This window comes from Nanorana parkeri, unplaced genomic scaffold, assembly GCF_000935625.1.
Source record: "Nanorana parkeri isolate BGI_ZX_2015 unplaced genomic scaffold, ASM93562v1 scaffold939, whole genome shotgun sequence".
Lineage (NCBI taxonomy): Eukaryota > Metazoa > Chordata > Amphibia > Anura > Dicroglossidae > Nanorana > Nanorana parkeri.
The window spans coordinates 208,217-227,423 of record NW_017307207.1 but is presented as its reverse complement, the minus strand read 5'-3'; the positions used below and the strand labels follow the sequence as shown (position 1 = coordinate 227,423).

General features: G+C 39.7%; 1 protein-coding gene across 5 annotated transcripts in view; it reads left to right on the top strand.

Annotated features, from left to right (window-relative positions):
• Nucleotides 1–18,894, top strand: part of LOC108795146 (serine/threonine-protein kinase BRSK2-like) — a 300,262-nt gene extending 281,368 nt beyond the window's left edge. For 3 of the 5 annotated variants that reach the window (XM_018566341.1, XM_018566340.1, XM_018566343.1), the window contains 8 exons: nucleotides 3,664–3,814; nucleotides 5,054–5,114; nucleotides 7,277–7,484; nucleotides 9,867–9,915; nucleotides 10,913–11,036; nucleotides 12,183–12,363; nucleotides 16,172–16,261; nucleotides 18,268–18,894. In XM_018566341.1, coding sequence (XP_018421843.1) covers nucleotides 3,664–3,814; nucleotides 5,054–5,114; nucleotides 7,277–7,484; nucleotides 9,867–9,915; nucleotides 10,913–11,036; nucleotides 12,183–12,363; nucleotides 16,172–16,261; nucleotides 18,268–18,491 — 1,088 coding nt within the window. In that variant the 3' untranslated portion in view covers nucleotides 18,492–18,894. Of the gene's footprint in view, nucleotides 1–3,663; nucleotides 3,815–5,053; nucleotides 5,115–5,871; nucleotides 5,889–6,954; nucleotides 7,485–9,866; nucleotides 9,916–10,912; nucleotides 11,037–12,182; nucleotides 12,364–16,171; nucleotides 16,262–18,267 lie in introns of all 5 variants that reach the window. The other 2 variants (XM_018566339.1, XM_018566342.1) reach the window with 2 other exon arrangements.
• Nucleotides 18,895–19,207: the final 313 nt, after the last annotated feature.

Here is a 19,207-nt window from a genome sequence, read left to right as displayed (position 1 = left end):
TTTAATTTAATTTACTTTATTTATCCATAATGTGCTGGATGGGGCATGTTGTTGTTTCCATAGTTTAGTATTACAGCTTCTGGTTGCATTAATCAGGTGTGGGATACACTTTTCTTGATATAGTGTTTTGATGTAAGAGAAAAGAAGGCCGGGCCTAATGTAATGAGGAAGTCTGTGATGCATCAGTGGGTAAGGATCTTAATAACTGATTCTTGTTTTTTGTGTATGTAGTAGATTAGCTTCTTTTTTTTCTTGTATGCATTGGTGTTGTAGGTCCTGTTCCCACTTAGAAATTAGGTTTTAGACAGAAAGTAATGGATACATTATAAAGACGGTATGTCTGAGACTTTATAATTACTCACATTCACTTTCAAACAGAGTGAGTGCCCTAGTGCAATCTTGAGCAATGGGCAGAGATCTCAGGTAGTGGGAAAGTTGGACTGTACACCAAAATCCCAGGCAGTCCAGGTATGAATCTATGGTCAACAGATCCTGCCATTGGTGGTTAAATATAAAAGGAATTAATGGATACATTATAAAGACAGTATGTCTGAGAATTTCTAATTACTCACATTCACTTTCAAACAAAGTGAGTGCCCTAGTGCAATCTTGAGCAATGGGCAGAGATCTCAGGTAGTGGGAAAGTTGGACTGTGCACCAACATCCCAGGCAGTCCAGGTATGAATATGTGGTCTTCAGATCCTGCCATTTGTGGTTAAATATAACATGATGTGCTCTATAAAATCCAGAGTGTATAAGTTCTTGGAAACAGGGGTCTTCCAAGTCTGGTGACAAGGCTGGGTTCCCCAATATAAGAAAGAGGGGATAGTGATGGGGAAATTCTGTCTCTCTAAAATAATTTTCCTACAAATGGTCAATGTTCCTGCCAATTGTGGCATGGTACCTAATAGCCGGAGGTAGGTTATCTATACACTGTGGTAAGGAAACTACCAATATCTTAAACAGAAAGCTTTTCTTAGCTATATAGTACTTTCCACAGAAATGTATTTGTTTAGGATCTGTAGCGCTAACTAGTGTATCTACTGCCTATATCAGCAATAATAAGTAGAGTTCAATAATTGACTGGCCTTATATGCTGCCTAATGGCCTTCTCTTCTAGCTATGCAAATTCGGGATGATGCCAGTATTATGGCATCTTAGGATTTCCTGTGTTGACTGTTATACAGTGATTACTGTATAATGAAATATCTAGCCAGGAAGGCAAGGTCACTGTTCTTGTCTTGTATACTTCAGCTTTTCATTGATGCAAAAATCAGCAGAAAGTAGTGTAAGTTTGATTAAAAACAAAAGGTAATTTGGAAAGTTGTGTTGCTGACCTAAAGTGGTTTAGTGTGTTCATTTATATTGAAGAAAGTTTGAAGAAACGCAAAGATAGTTCCTAGCGCATTCTCACACTGTATTATCTATAATACAGACCAGTACACTACAGGTGATTGCAGACTATACAGTAGATTTGCCAGCTGGCCTGAACAGACAGTCAGTGATGATTTTAGGTTAAAATTCCACTTATCTGCATTTGTCACACTGTGCATTATTCTAAAGTGGTTAAGTTAATATAAAGTAATAGTGAGCTAAATCAATCCTATCACTGCCATTTTTACTTATCAGTAATACAAGGGCCAGCTACTCTGCTCCATTGCCAACAAAAGGCGATGCTTAGTTTATTGCCTGTAAGATCGAGCTATCTCATTCCAGTAAAATGAATCATTTTGTAAGATAATATTCACCTAAAGTATGCAATACAAAACCTGCCAACAGACGGCACCCAGGCCCTGGAGAGATTGCAAATAAGTAAGGTTATGTCCTTTCTATGAAGGAATTTGTTTCTGCTGATGATCAGCCTTGAAACATATAGAGTCGCAGAATTTTTATTTTTTTTCTATTTTCAATATTTTCATTTAAAGTACACCATTTTTAAAGTGATACCTCACTTTTTTCATGTAAACTTTGTTGAAGCATTGGCTACATTAATATATCTGAGGACATCAAGAAGCTTTGAAAATATAACCTCTTACCCCATGCTCTGAGAGCTGTCAAAAGCGGCACAAGGGCGTTTAAACCTTGCATTGTTTAGACTCTGCTGTCTGTAGTACCGTTATGCCTTTAACTGTACATTCACAATATCTTCTGCATAACAACTACAACTTCCAGTCAAGGCTGCAGCTGGAGTGGCTACGTACACAAGCTGCTGAAATTAAAGAATGTGGAGAGCTGAAATCAGTGTCTGCTTTACCCTGTGCATACCTACTTGGGTTAATAAACATTTGCCAAACCAAGCTCCGAAAGTCTCATGTTTCAGACACTTGTTGGTGGAGGTATTTTGATCATAATCAGAGTTCAGGGGTCCACCGGGAGGTAGCAAAGTGATAGCATATGGAAATAATAAATATTCAGAAATTTGGTTACAGCAAGAAAGGACAGTGCAAAAGACAAGGACTTGGTGAGCATGTCCTTCAATTGCACTGCATGGAGGCATATTGTTTATTTAAGGTGCCAATAATTTTGTGCAGTCCATTTTTGGAGTTGTCAGATTAGGCTTTTTTTTCTCAACTTTTTTTGTGTCATACCAATACAAACAAAAGAAATAAACACGAGAATGCCTAAATATTTGTAATTGCAACAGTTTTCTGCGCAAAGTGGTGCATTATCTGACAGAAATGCAGAGGTGCCAATATTTTTTGCCATGACTGTATGTTTGATGAGTGCAAAAGAATACTGGTGATCCTTCGGCCGCCTCTGCTCTTCGGTTCAGTCGAAACGAAGGGCTGCTGTACGGGCTATTCACAATAAGGTGGCCAATCGGCTCAGCCGAGCCGAAGGCATATGCTTTGGCTGGACTGAGCCGAAGTGACAGCCGAAGCGTGGAGAACGGCCTGCCGAGGGCCAGCCGTTCGCCCCGCAAATGACAGCTGGGCGGAGTCAGCCGTGATCTCACGGCTGACTCCGCCCAGTTGTAATGACAGATCAGCGTCCCCAAATGACCTGGGGATGCTGATCTGTCATTAAACAATAACAACTGGACGGAGCCGGCTGTGACGTCACAGCCTGCTCCGCCCAGTTGTTATTCATTGGCCGGGACCTGCTAGAAGACTCTAGCATATGCTGGGCAATAGGAAACAGTTGGGCGGAGCTAGCTGTCACTGCTGCCATTTGGCCTCTATGAGAATAAGGGCAAATGGCAGCGAGTGAGCTGCCGGAGCTTCGGATCAGCCGATCCAGATGTTGGATCAGCTGAATCGAACTCCTGAGTCGAACTCCGAAGGCAACCGATGTACGGCTGATATTACCCGATGTACGGCTGAAATCAGCTGTACAAGCCCGAAGTGAATAGCCGAACAGCATTCGGCTCACTTCACTACGTCTGGGTTATTCACTCGGCTGCCTTCGGCAGCTTTGTGAATAACCCCTTACATGTTAATGCTGCCAGAAACTCAGTAAGCTTGTTACTTCCTGTAGTGAGCTGGCAACACAGTGCCTTTTCTGTATTGAAATCCCAAGGAGTTCTATCTGCCATATTCAGTTTACCAAATGTTTTATGATTTCATCATTTAAAAAAAGAGTTGTTTTGATGTCAGTTTGTGCCATGCATATTCTATTATCATTACAGCTGATAACATAGTTTTTGTTTCTGGCGTACAACAGACCCTCCACGTAAAAGAGTTGATTCACCAATGCTAAATCGCCATGGAAAGCGCCGTCCGGAAAGAAAGTCAATGGAAGTCTTAAGTGTGACAGATGGGGGCTCTCCTGTCCCTGCTCGACGTGCTATTGAGATGGCACAACACAGTCAAAGGTAGGATTCCACTGAACATAACTTGGGTGGTTTGCCCTGAATTTAAGGTTCTAAAGGTTCCACTATGGGCTATGGGCTATGGAGGATCCCAGTTGTAGCTAAATGACCTGAGCTTAACCAAGCATGTGGGTGGATTTGCACTGATCTCTATGCTCTGTAGACACAGACCTAGATTATGTGGTCAATGAGTATTCAGGTCGTTTTTAGACAGTTGGCAGAGAAAGTGCTTCCTAAGAGTCTGCATTTTTTTAAAAAGCCAGAGTATGTACACCGTACACCGTGAGAAATGAGAGAACACAACAGCCCCGAGTGGGTGGAAGAATCCAGAGCCCACTGTAAATCCGTCCGGAATGATCTTTTGTAATAACCTGAATCTCCACTATTAGATCTTGTGTGGATAGGTTTTTGTTCACATCAGAACTAAATTTCTCCATATACAAGTCAATGACAATGTATTTTTATGCAGATTAATCTAGCTCAAAAGGAGGTCAAAAGCACCTATGAAGGAGCTCAGAATAATCTTCAAAGTGTCTTAACTTGATGTCAAATGGAAGCTGAAAGTACCCAAAAGCACATTGCATTTTCCTATCAACACAAGCCCTTAAATTGTTAGATTAGTGTGGCTGTAATGTGTGCATAAACCCCCCAATTTCACCCCTAATGCAACATTTAGAGGATTGGGCCATTTAGGAAATCTGCAATTATATCTTTATATTTATCCTGTCAACTCTGGACGAGAGGTTATCCCTGCACCACGTATGGAATGCAGGCATGAGTCAGGGGTGAGCTGTGCTTCTTTCTTGGTACAAATGTAGGACATGCAGTGTGGTCCTTCTTTGTAACAATAAGAGGGGCTATGTTAGAGTGAGAGCTTATAAATATTGCATTTAGCCTGAAAAGACTGCAATGGTAATAGCTATCAAGTATATATTGCTCCTGGAAAAAACAGCCTCAATGTCAGCTAATATGATGAAAAATGATGTGATTGTGTTATTACTGAATAAGCAAAAGGCAATTGAGGATTTTATTGTAGATAAACACAGTGTATTGTTTTAAGAGAAATCAATTGAAATAGCTGGAAGGAACAGAAATGAGCAGCTCCAAATCACAATACTTGACCTATATACTGTATCTATCTCTCTGAAATCTAATCCTTTAAAGCATACAATTTAAAATGGGGCAGCAAGGTGTCAGCTTCTTTGTTCCATGAGCAGTGGATGATAGATCTCTCTTACACAGGTCCAGATCTGTCAGTGGTGCATCAACTGGCCTCTCGTCTAGTCCTCTCAGCAGTCCTAGGGTAAGTATTTACAAGAAAATCTTTAATATCACAGATGATTTGACAGCAGCAATGGGCAAGACTGCATCATATCATATCCTGTTTGTTGCATATCATGCTGTCACTACAACAACCTGCATTATCACACCATGACACCTTACATTGCAAACACCATCAGCAGATGTCCTGCACTATTAACAGATACGTCCTCTTTTCTTCTCCTATTCTTATAATGTAAAGCTATATTTTCCATGTTTGGCTTATCATTGTCATACTATAGATATGGTTATGTGTGTATGCTACCAGTTTAAAATACATTTCCAAGGTTTGAAGTGAATAAAGATAGTTAGCTGAAGAAGTGATTTCTAAAAATCAAAGCATTTTTTAAGAAATCGTTTTCAGTCAATCTAATCTGAAGCTTTGCAAATGGAATGTCTTAAAGGAGATATCCTTCAAATTTTTTTCATGGCAAAAAGTGATGGGGAGTACTGATATATAAAAGTTGACCTTTTGTTTGCATGCTTGATATAAAAAGGAATATATATTGAAGTTTTTTTAAGCTATTTAACATTTTACTGTATATAATGTACATTAAAAATTAAATCAGATGCCCTCTAAGCCCCTCACCAGGCACATATAATGTACTTTCCAGCAAGAAAGCAAGCTTGAGCTGCTAGAAGCAGCAAGATAGTCTATATCCAAGTTGTTATGTTCCAGGGTAGTCATTGTTATCCTCGCTTCAGCATTAGTAAGTCACTGACTAGACACCTGACCTAAGCCGGGTCAAAGATTCAAGTATAGAGTCAAGGAAAAAAGTCTTGTATCACAGCGGCTGAAAATAACTAGAACTTTTCCTATGGGCGTCCTTAAATCAATTTGATCAATTTACTTTTTAAAGGGAACTCTACTAAACTGATTTTCAGTGATTGGCTGTCCTAGGGAGGTGAGTCTGGGATCTGCGAACCTCATGAAACTTGTGACCTGCATCCCCTTCCACAGAGAAATCAAATGGATTTTGTAGAGGGAGATTGTGCAGCAGGCCACAGTTTCCACACTAGGATACCAAGAGTTGGACCAGAGGTGAACCTAATTTAACACATATCGTACTATGTTCAAGCTGGCCAACTGCATCAACATATGTCTCTCTCTCTCTCTCTCTCTCTCTCTCTCTCTGACTCCCACTGGCTATAAAATATATTTTACCTTTTTTTTTTTAAATATACACATATTACCACATTTATGATGGGTGCCAGAGGGTGACCTGGTATAGCCACTCCTGTAATGTGGTAAAGAATTGCCTGACTAGAGAATAAAGAAAACAACATGATGTCTATGGCTCAGTTACCTCTGTCATACAGTTAATCATGCAGTTAATGATTGTTATATATAAACTTCATTTACCACCTTTTTATATCATTCAGCATAACATATAATTGGTTTTAGGGCCAAACATTATTGTCAAGCTGGTTCAGATTTGTGTACTTTCCTAAATGTTTAAGGAAATACATAAATAAATACACCAATTAAATTAAATACATGAAAAATTATATATATATAAATATATACTTTTTTAAACAGTATACAATGGGCACAAAACAGGGCATATGTTTTCACTGTAAGCCTACATGTACTGTGCTAGTCATTCCATATCTGTTGTTTGGAGATAATGTACATTAGGAAAACGTAGCCTTGAATACTTGTGTTGTTTACCAGCCTATTTTAGAATTGGCATTAATTAAGGTTCATATCTGTTATATATGTTGAGCACACAGCAGTAGAACAACATATCCTACCACATTGCTCCATCTCATTGTCAAACATCAATGCCCATTGGGCACTTTTCTGTCCCCCCTTGCCAGAGTCCCGTTTTCACTTTCTCCCCCACACCGCTGGAAGCCGCTGATGGGGAGGATCCCCGTGCCATCTGGCAATCCAAAGCTGCTCACCGTCAGCCTGACCCGAAGACCCAAACACTGCCTGCTAAGACCAGTCTGGGAGAGAAGCCCCTCCACACCATTAAATCCAATCCCTTACCCATTACCATGACTGCCTCCTCCCCGCCGCATGACTCCTCTACTTCGCCTCATCGCTCCCCGTTATCCCCACCTTTCTTTCCTTCCTCACTGCCTGCTCGTTTTTTCCCTGGTACTAAATCCACCACCAAATCTATCCCTTTGCCGCAGGTGACCCCTCACCCTTCTCCCCGAGGTAGCCCCCTCCCTACCCCGCTGGGCACTCCAGTACATACGCCCAAGGACAGCCCGACTGGGACACCCAGTGGCACCCCTCCCTCCAGTCCTGGTGTTGGTGGAGTGGCTTGGAAGACACGGCTCAACTCTATCAAGAATAGTTTTCTGGGATCCCCACGATTCCATCGTCGGAAATTGCAAGGTAGGTTTGATTGTTCTGTATGAGCTTGCCATCTAGTGGCACATTGTGAAATTGGCTACAGTATTATAGATTAAACAAAATGACTGTTGCCTTGTGCCAGCTAACAAGGATATTCAAAGATCAGATCAGGATAGAAAAATCTAATAAATAAAAAAGAATGAATATTATTAACTGAAATTAAGATGCTAAACTAAAAGACAGGAACCTCAAAATGCACCTTAACATTTTGTGCAAATGAAGCTTAAGCGTCAGACAATACTAGGCCCTCTATGGGGTCAAGACATACTTAGAGAAGAACCTTGGGCATGTAAAAAATTAACCCTTGCAGTGTGACTTCCCCGCATATTGCAAGGGGTAAGTGCTCATTTTGGTCCAGGATCTAAAATTAAAAAGATATACTCACTCGATTCTTTGTCCTGTCTGGTTGCTAGGCTGGCCCCGCAGCCTCTTCTCCCCCAGGCTCCAGCAGTCTAAGGATCTATGATGTCATCACGTCCATTGACTTGCATTGGACATGAGGACATAGAGGGATATTCCACAGCTGGAGTGCAGGGAGAGCGAGGTGAGCAGTCACCACCACGTGATCAAGGATCAGATGAGTGTATCTTCTTTATTTTAGACCAAAATGAAAACGTAACCCTTGCAGTGCCGGGGTAGCCTCACTGCAAGGTTTACTTTTTACATGCCCGAAGATTTTCTTTGATATATTATATTGGGAGTGCCACCAATTTCAGATTTGAAATTTTCCTTTGTATCAGCGATTAGTATTGTTTTGCACCCATTATTCTATCCAGGGGTGATAATGCTGATGAAATCTATATATTTGTCCTGGTGACCATGGTCAATGAAACGGAAAGTAAAATCCCACATTTTAGAGTTGTCATTAAAGCAAGAGGTGAGTGAAAATCTTCCAACAGGGACACATTTTCTAGTGGCAACTGTTGTATTTCCAAGACAGAAAGCAAAAATAAATTTCTTAGCAGGACACAGACAGGAAAAAATACCATTACAAAGGTTTTAACCCTTCCCATGCTGGTTTTGGTTAGACATATACTTTAATAATCAGAAACCTATGAAATCATTGAAAAATAAGGTAGGTCCTGTGTGTGGCCACATGTGATAACTGAGCAGCTCTAAACCAGGACAAGTAGCTCTCTGCCTGAAGATTTTATTCTATAAAGTGACCCTGTCAGAGGGTTAACAAAATTGGAATGACAGAATGATGTCAAGAAAGCAGCATTTTACTTACCTGTCCAGTGGCCTATTTGCTGAAACTTTGCTTTGTAGCAGAGCTCGCTTCCAGCATCGATCCTAATCAGCTTTCCCAGGCTTGTTGAATAGTGTCTTTCCTGCTGTTTGCTGTGGTTGCTCCTGCTGTCCCCTAGTCAGTGCAGGACACGGTAGTGACATAGGGCTTGGAGGGAGGAATCACAGAAACCAGCGGGAACCATGTTATTCCACATACCCAAAATAGGATTGGGACTGTTACAGAGCAAAGTTTCAGGAAACAGGCCACTGAACAGGTAAGAACTGCCATTTTAATTTTAATGCCCTGGCAGGATCACTTTAATCTGTACCATCAGCCAAAATAATATGATGGAGAGAGTAAGGCCTGGTTCACACCTGTACGTTTTGTAGCGCGTTCAACGCTCTACGAACGCTCTACAAAACGCTCAAACATGAAAATCCCATTGTTTTCTATGGGTATGGTTCACACCTTGTTGTATTTCAGCCCGTCTGAACGTGCTACAAAACGGCCTACGCCTGAAAAGGTACATGAGCTTCTTTGCGGCATTTTTGTCACGCGTTTCCATTGGGATACAGCCAAGTAGCCCTCGGAAACGCACGTTTATCGCACGTTTTTTACCGCGAATCGCTGTAAAAACGCGCGACAAACGCGCATATTCGATACGCCTAGGTGTGAACAGAGCCTAAGCATAAGCACTTAGGGGTCTGTTTATGTTTTTTACACGAGATTCACACAATTTTCAATCAAATCCAATTTTTAACAAGTGTAAATTGGGTGAAAGTTGTATCAATCTTGGGCGGGAACATTTATCAATAGACCCCTTATTGTTTTGTATTATTAGATACCTTATATTACCTTATCTTACATGGAAGAAAAAAGTTTTTGCACTGTTTACCTTAAATAATTTTTATTTGATTATCCTATTTTTACATCTTGTTCCTTACATCACTTGCTCCCCCCATTATTATTATTATTATTTTTTAAGAAGGAAAGTATGTGGACGTGATTCTCATTATATACTGTATAAGCATTGGGCAGCTAATTTTAGAAAAATATCTTGCTTTCCATTATTCTGGATTTCTGTTTAATTTGATTTGTAATGCATTTTATTATCATGATTGTATTTTTGTCAGTGCCGACTCCAGAAGAAATGTCAAGTCTTACTCCAGAATCCTCACCAGAGTGAGTACTACTTCATTAATTGTGTTACATGAGGAGCATATTGGGTGTCATGTATCATACTGTCTGAGGGATGCCTTAAGTTGACCATAAATCCAGTTCTCTATGAAACGCATGAAATTCGTTCCATGGCAGTCCCTGTCGGCTGTGACTGCACTGTTCAGGTACATATGCCCGTTGGGGAGGATTCCCGTTTTGCTACTGTAGAGAGAGAACTATAAGTTTATGGGAGCCTTTATCCACTCTGAAGAAAAGGGAGAAGCTGACTGGTTGCTGTTGGGCTACAACAGACTTTCCCACTAAAGACCCTTACATGTTCTGTTCTTCTTCCATGAACTTGTTGAGTTTTCCTGATTGTGAGTACAGAGTAACCTATATGACATTAGAGAGATATAAAAGTGCATCTCTAACTAAGCAATTTTATGTTGCCGATTGTTTGTAAGGTTGTGTCCGTACTGTTATGAACCGTATATTGCTGCTGTGTTGCATGGTATAAGGAGGGTGACAGCATTAATTAAGGGCTTACAACTTTGCAAACTCCATGTCACTTCCCTGCCATTTGCGTGCTGTTTGGACTAGTGTACATCAGTGCACTGGAGTTGCTCATCCTGAGTTCTCTTCTTTCCAATTTTGCCTGTCATCTTCAAAAAAAATATTTCCTAGCTTTCAGAAATAATTCATAAGGGAAGTAAAGGTTGGATCTGTATTTCATTTTGCCTAGAAATGTCTTCTAACAAGCATATATGGGAACAGAGTTCCTGTATACACGGGTTCACAAGACTTTAGAACCCAATATTAGGTCTGCACCATTCCCTGAGTATAGAACTTTCCTCTGACCCTATATCATGTTATTACAGTGACCCAGTCACATGGATATGTAAACAGAATTCAGATAAAAGGGAAAGTATAGCTGCTAATTAATATATGAAACTAATTTAAATTATCTTCATAACCATGAAATGTAAAATTCCCTCTTTCCCTTTACTTTCTCTCATTTTAGGCTTGCAAAGAAGTCCTGGTTTGGTAACTTCATTAACTTAGATAAAGAAGAACAGATATTTGTAGTGATTAAAGACAAACCTCTCAGCTCAATAAAGGCTGATATCGTCCATGCTTTCCTCTCAGTAAGTATGTTCTTCATTTATTGTATTTGTATTCACTTGTGTGAAATGGAAAAGCTGCTGGACTATGATTTTTGACAAAATAGAGGCCATGTGTTGAAAATTAGTAGTTACAGAAAGCATAAGCGATGAAGAATAATGAAAAAAACACAGTGACAGTTTTCAAGTAACCAGCAATCACTACTTGATCTGATGACAGGTGATGAATAAAAGTTTGAACGGTATTGTTATGAAGCAGAGGCTTTACACTTAAAATTCAATCAATAAAAAATGAATAAACAGAATCATCTGCATCAAAATTGCACCGTTCATGCTTTAGTTTTTAGAACATATAAGAAGTCAACTGTTTTCCAAGTACCACATTCGCATCACAACTGAATGAAAAGGTTTAAAAAAAAATCAGCATATGTACATTTTTACACACTACAGGCCTACGTCCGGAATTTCTGCGCACCGTAGCTCCACTGCGGTGCATAGAAATTATAAAAATTATACATTTCAATAAAGGTAAACAAGAGGTGAATAGTGCCTTGCGTTGCCAAAACCGACCCACCACCGACACACACAAAACACTAGCCAAAACCCTAACACGAATCATTAATGTGAACGGGCCATAAAGGAACAGAAACATAATATAACTTTTTATTTTTGCACGGAAAGGACAATAGATACAAGGCCTACATACTGCCTTATTCCTACAGTCTCTTTCTTGCCTTAATAGGAAACAATTGATAAAAACCACTAAAAAAAAGAAAAATTAGGTGTGAAAGCAAATGATGCTTCTTTACACTCCTTAGCATCAAATGTTACTTATCACCTACCCAGTCCTAGGAAATTGGAAAACAATTGGAAAGACAACTTGTGCTTCTATTATAATGTAAATATTAAGGATATCCTTATGTGACCTCTCATCTCTTGTTAGTTGAGCACCCTGATAGTTTTTGAACAACATCATCTTGAAAGTTTTTGCAGTTTTTATACAGTTTTTATATTATATTCGATAGCATTGTACAGCAGAGTATACAGAAAAGATGCAAAGATAAGTGTTGAACATAACATGAGAGGAGAAGTAGTACAGCCCTGCTTGTTAAAGCTTACAATAGCATAGTTAAACATTTTGCTTAATTCCTTCTTTTTATCTTCCTTTAGATCCCAAGCTTAAGTCACAGCGTGATCTCTCAGACCAGCTTCAGGGCGGAGTACAAGTCATCAGGGGGTCCATCTGTGTTCCAGAAACCTGTCAAATTTCAGGTGGACATCAGTTACTCCGAGGGAGCTGAGGCACACAAAGAGAATGGCATCTACTCTGTGACCTTCACTCTAATATCAGGTAAACTTGCTGTGCATGCTATTGGCAAGAGCAAATAGAGAGGACAGGATTTTTTTTGATGACGAGATGAATTAATCTAATGGAAAACAGGCTCTTAGGGAGTTTCACACATCCAGGGTATTCAGAAAAACTGGGAGAAGTGTAAGCTACCTCTGTGGGAACGACATGTCTCAGCTGCTGCAGAGGCTTCTAAGAGGCCAAATTGTCAATCATTCTTTTGTTCTGTAAATTTGGGAAGCACTCTGTAACACAGTTACAAAAGCAAAAAATTGATTGACAGCTGTGCTTGACAGCATCTTCCGTGATGGACAAGCGTCTTCCCTTGACGGCACAATTCATTACACTGTCACACGCCTGGGAATTAGTTTCTTTGTTCCCACCAAGGACATTCTGCCCTGATCACAAAACTTGATTTCAACCTGCAGTTCATTAATTGACAGGCTGTTATGTTTTATATTTGGAGAATGGTCAGTTCCTAACTTGCAACTGAACATATCAAGACTTGGAAAGTGTATATGGAAATGTTGCTAGTTTTTTTAATGTTTGTAGAACAGAAAACAAAAGTACATTAATTCAATTCAACAGTTTTATATAGAGAATTTGAAATAGCCATTGTGATGAGTAATATTTTGTACAGTTGAAGTTAAAGTTACACTCTATACAGTCAATGGAAAATTGACCTTCAAGACACATACAGGGAGTTCAGCCTATCTTCACAGTACTTTTAGATCTTCAGACATTGCTGTAATCTGTCAGTCCACCACTTTACCTTCTGTTGGTAACTTGGTGATTCGGGAACACCTGCTTGTGATAACAGAGAGCTATTCCAAAACTCAGCCACTCCAGGCTCCTTACTGTTTCTTCCATACAGAAAGTTTCATGTAAAGTAAATGTCAGTACCAGGAGGTTTTTCGAGGGCACCAGTCAAGATTCATATCTGCCATGACATCACCACCTCTCATCCAACTGGAGAATGCCTAGTATGCATTAAGTTACAAAAAGAACCCAAAAGGGAACACTGAATAAATGGACTGTATTTGGTACCCATAAAAGTATAAACACTTTATTAGGATCATAAAATATTATACACATCTATAAAATCAAGTTTCATCATACATACTGTAGGATGTTATTCACAAAGGATCCAGCCGTAGCTTTGGCTGATCTTTCGGCTCTCTCCGGCCACAGGAGCCCTTCGGTTCAGTCAAACCGAAGGGCTGCTGTATGGGCTATTCACTATAGCCCGTACAGCAGCTGAAGGCGGGCGAGTCGCTCAGCTGAGCCGAAGTGACAGCCGAATCGAGGCAAACGGCCTGTCGAAGGCCAGCCGTAAGCCCCGCAAATGACAGCCCCGCCCAGTTGTAATTACAGATTTGCTGCGTCCCCTGGACCCGGGGACGGTTATCTGTCAATAAGCAATAACAACTGGGGGGAGCCAGCCATGACGTCAGGGCCCAGTTGTTATTTATTGGCCGCGACTTGCTAGAAGACTGTCACTGCTAGCTCCACCCAATTGTTTTTTATTTATTTATATTTTAATTTCACTATCTATTAACATTTTAAAAGTATTTTTTTTCTACAATTTTCCTTATTTTCTATTATTATATTCTTCTATTCTGCTCGGTACCATGGAGGTAGCGAGCAGAATAGCCTGGCCGAATGCCTATGAGATTAGGGGCGAACGGCAGCGAGTGAGCTGCCGGATTTTCGGCTCAGCCGATCCAGATGTTGGATTGGCTGAGTCGAAGTCCTTCTGGGAGGGGTTCAACAGTAATATATATCAGATAATTGTTCCTTATGACCATACATGCAAGTTACTCGTCTCCTTTTATAGATAGTTGTACAAACCTCTTCTTGGATACCAAAAAATTCAATTTATTTGGTGTTCCCTTTTGGGTTCTTTTTGTAACATATGATGAGGATGGGGTACCTAATATATGAAATAGATTTCACTTATCTGGCTCAGGCTAATTATAGTAAAGTATTCATTGAGAAAAATATTAAACATCCTCTAAATGGCTGCTCTCCTGAACGAACAACCCGCTGTGCTTTAACAGCACAGAGGACGTCGCTCAGCCCAACAGTGGTTGCAGGCCCTGCCAGAGATCATTTATATATACTTACATTGTGCCAAGCTGGACCAATATAAGTATGTAATCATTTTAAAAGCTGGAGTTCAGATTCAAGTAAACTGAGTGCACTTGCTGGCTCTCAAAGTACCGGCCCGAGGGCCAACTCTGGCCCGCGGACGGGTACTATGTGGCCCGCAGCAGGCTGACAAGTCAGGTATGTAGTCACGGACCACATACTTGACTTGCGGGAGCAGCTACATGATCTGCATCTCTGTCAGATGCAGGCCGCATAGCTGCTCCTATCGGTGCCAGTGCTTAGTCATTGCTTTCGGCCGGCGTTCAGAGAGCGACGGCTGAAAGGATGATTAGCAAGATGCACCAGCCAAAGGTACTTACTAACCTTACCAATCAACCACTGGATCACCATGGATCATCTTAGAACAAATCATGACAGCGTGCCAAAGAAGGTACTAATCAACAACTGTGCAACCACAACCACTGGACAATACACACACACACACAAACCATCACAAACAATATACTGAAATTGCATACAAACACATTTACTGACGTTATAAACACACAGACATTAATACTGCTACTGTCTATAGTAAAATTTTATTTTGAAGTAGGAAATAGTATGAGATTTGGCAAGCGGCCTCCATGGGAGAAGAAAATGTGTCCAGTGATCCCCAAGTGAATTGAGTTTGAGACCCCTGGCTAAACCTCTTTGCTTTCACTTGCTGCCTGTAATCATTCTAAATACTGTATAGTGAGAAGGATTTATCAAAATTGGAGCAGACATAATCTGGAGGAGTTGTCCATGGCAACCAATCAGATTCCATCTTTAATTTTGAAAGCTAAACTGAAAAGAGAAGCTGATTGGTTGCTATGAGGGACAGCTCCAGATTCTGCCTGCTCCAGTTTTGATGAATTCCCCCCAATGTATTATGAATGTTCCACTAAATGTAGCTCCGTATCCTCTCTTCATTCTCACACTTACAGCTAATACTCAGTTTACTAAGCTATAGTGTATATGTAACTTTCTTTTGGCCATGCGTTATTTTAAGCTCTCTTTGTCTCTTGTTGATCAAAATGCTTGTCATCATAGTAAATAATAATCTTTATAGGTTAGTAAATTGAGCCTGTGATGTGGTAGTCTAACCTCTGGACTATTTTTACAACTGTTTGGAAAGAAAAAAACATAGTAGTAATAGTATTGGCAAAGAGGAAGATGATGGCCCCCATAGTGTTCTACAGTAATCAATATCCAGATCCATTCCTAGTGCATAGAAATATGCTCTAAACAATACATTTCAATCACTTGTAGAAGGGAGCTGTTGCTGGAGGTTACTATTTAGGACAGTTTTTCTTCTCAATTGCTCTTACTTTCTAACTTGAACAGAAACAAATCAGTTGAAATGAATGAAAAATAAACACCAGATGCTGAATTTTTTCTCAAATTTGATGGAAATAATAAAAAAATATAGCAGAATTGAATGGCGAAATGACCGGATTTAAATTATGATCAGGAACGTTATTTATTTAGATGTTTTTTTATTGCTGCCTTCAGTTTCAGGCATGTTTATGTTTCAGAAAATGTGACCTAGAATTAAAGTCATGGCAATGGAACTGCCTCACCTTATAAATGAATGCATTTCCAGTAGTTATTTAATTTTTCTGAGTATTTTATCCATGTGCATTCAGTGCCTATTTTTTTGTTCATGTCTCTCCAGGTCCCAGTCGCAGGTTTAAGAGAGTTGTAGAAACTATTCAGGCGCAGCTTCTGAGCACACATGATCAGCCTTCAGTTCAGGCACTAGCAGGTATGAACATGATTTTTACTGTATGTTAAAAGCAAAAAAGCAAAACAATAATGTCCTTCAGTGTCCCCTTTGTATTAACACAGTGTTTCCCCTAAGCTGGCCATACACTGGTAGATTTTCATAAGAATGTCCATACCAAAAATCTCATCAGTACATTCAATAATTAAACAATCGGAGACCTGACAAATGTTGGAAGTCTTGTTTGATTTTAACATTCAGTTGTGGAATAAATGGAGTGTCGTAAACGAAAACCACTTTCACTGTTAGAATTTTGTTCATTCAAAAAAAAAAAATCAATTTTGCTCCTTCAACTTTTATTGTCACTGTGCTCCAAAACAATCATTGATTTGACCTTATTAACTATTGGAACATCAAGTGAACGCTTGAAAAACTATTTTTTAAAACAAATTTCTACTGGTGTATGGACAGCTTTTGTATACATACCACTGCTGTTACACATCCTCAATGCAGGTAGCATATAACATAGCTCACGATTAATGGGCAGACTCTCAGTATAATAAGTGTAGCTCAATGTTAGCAGTGGCAGACACTACAGGGAGCAGGGTGATTTTATCAGCAGTCTGCATGTGTCTGCTTAGACTCCAGACTTCCACCATGGCTACGACTGCATCGTGGCAGCATTGATGAAAGGCAATATTTTTACAAAACAGATGGTTTTTGAACACAGTAAAGTTGTGATGGCAATAAATGACTGACAGAAACCACCTTTCTGGCAGTCCTTCTCATAACATAAATTATCCTTCTATAGTCCGCCATTACATTTGTTATGGATTTAGAAAAAAGTAGTTTTAGATCCTGGCCACCAAATGTGAAAAAAACCTACTGAAATGTATTATTGCTTTTCTTCTAATGTAACACTTATTGTACACGATAATCAGTAATATTTTATTCTCTGAGGCCAAATTCAGCGGGACTGCTACAGTTCGGTTTAATTTAGCCTCAAATGATATCATATTGATTTCCTTTTAATGACGGGGTGGTATATACAATTAATGTTCAAGAGACTTTCCTATAACACAGTTGGATATGGAACAATGACTCATTGCCGTAATATGATATTTATATATGTCCTTCATAGATCTATTTAGAACTCGAGAAAAAAGCTGGATGGTGCAAATATGCGAAACAATATAGTACACACTGCATGCATGTTCCATCTAGCTATGAAACCTAGCGCTACCCAGTTGCTTCAAGTTGGCTATGTGAGCAGGGCACTCCAACTTCTCCAATGCAGTTTTGTCTACTGTGTTAATTACCAAAAATTCACTCTGTGTTTTTGCCCACTAGGAGCTCTTCTTCTTCTTCTAATAGGTCTAAACATTAAAATGAACCTGTGGTCAGGCCATGGACATTCAAATATTTACATATTAATAAAAATCTCCCCATAAGACAGAAGAACCTGCTGGGTAATTTAATCTTTTGACATCCACCCAAACTTAAAATATCTGTTTTTCTTGGACTGACCCATAAAGCTGACTTCTGATATAAACACGTCTATCCTATTGTATACCTCTTGCAGCATTATAACAGTGAACAGTAACTGAAGCTATGAAGTATTTACTATTTCGAAAGGAAATTATGCTTTGAGTTCCCTGCAGTGCCAGTCGCGTGACCAGTGCAACAGCATAAGTCAAATGATCTCTGCCAAAAGTGAGGCCATTGCTGAGGCTGAGTTGTTAAATGGACATTTCTATACATCCGTGACCCATGCCTATTAAGGAGAGGTCAGCTTACCAATGCTACAGACAACATAAACCAAAGATGATTGGAGCATAGTGTCCTTCATGAACTTCAGTTACTATCTGTTGATTTAGTGCACCAACAGGGGCACAGTAGGTTAGACATGAGTTTACACTACATGTCAGCTTTCAAACAAAGTCATTTGCAGTTATTTCTGTTGTCAATTTGCATTCAGTTCTCTGTTTGACTATTAGGCTGTAAGTTTCCTTCTACAAGCGATAAGTGCAACTAATGATTTCATTTAGGAGCAAATATAACAGCAAGAACCCAGATGGAGTGTTCCCTGGATCACCTTCTCTTCTCACCACCAGATGAGAAGAATGGACATCAAAGCCGACCGCCAGGCACTCCTACTCGAGGCTGCCAGAACTCACGTCGCTCCGAGCCTGACATGGCAGAGCACCATCGGCGAGGATCCTCCAAAGACAAGAAACTTTTGGCTTCCAATGGAACGCAAACACAGCCATGACCATGGGGGAACACATGGTGTCAGGACATACTGGCACAGATCTGATCAAACACTACAAATATGAACAAAACGATGCAAGAGAAGGCAGCGCCCTGATGTCTGAGAGAAAACTTCTATGGATACGCTTACATAGAGATACACAGGCATATATCCTATCCCAGGTGTACACACATACACACACACTTACATGTGTGCCAGGATATAGACTGTTACGCATACCCAAGTTTCCAAAAAAAAGAAATTGATACACAAACATGTACAACTGCACGAACATACAGAGCAATGAGCACATACACCGCAAAAGAGCAAGAGAGCAAGACGCAGGAGCTACTTGTTGGCATTACTGTGAAGATGTAAATATTTCCAAAAAATCAAAAATAAGAAAAAAAAAAGGGAAACAGCAAATGGAAATCAAGAAAATAAAACAGAAGGATACAAAATCTATGAAGAAACTGAAATTCTTCTTTAATATGTTTATTATTTTTTTTTAATATATTTATTTATTTATTCATTTGCACCCCTTTGGGAGTGGGGCTATTTAATTTCACAATTAGTTTTATTTTGTTATTTGTTTTCCTTGGGCAGCTGAAGACAACAGACCTGACTTATTTGCACATACCCACACTTCATACGTGTGAGTATAGTGTGCTCAATTACCTTGGTTCAGATCGTTCCATCCTTTTGTGAGGCTGCAATATAGACTTGCAACATGTATG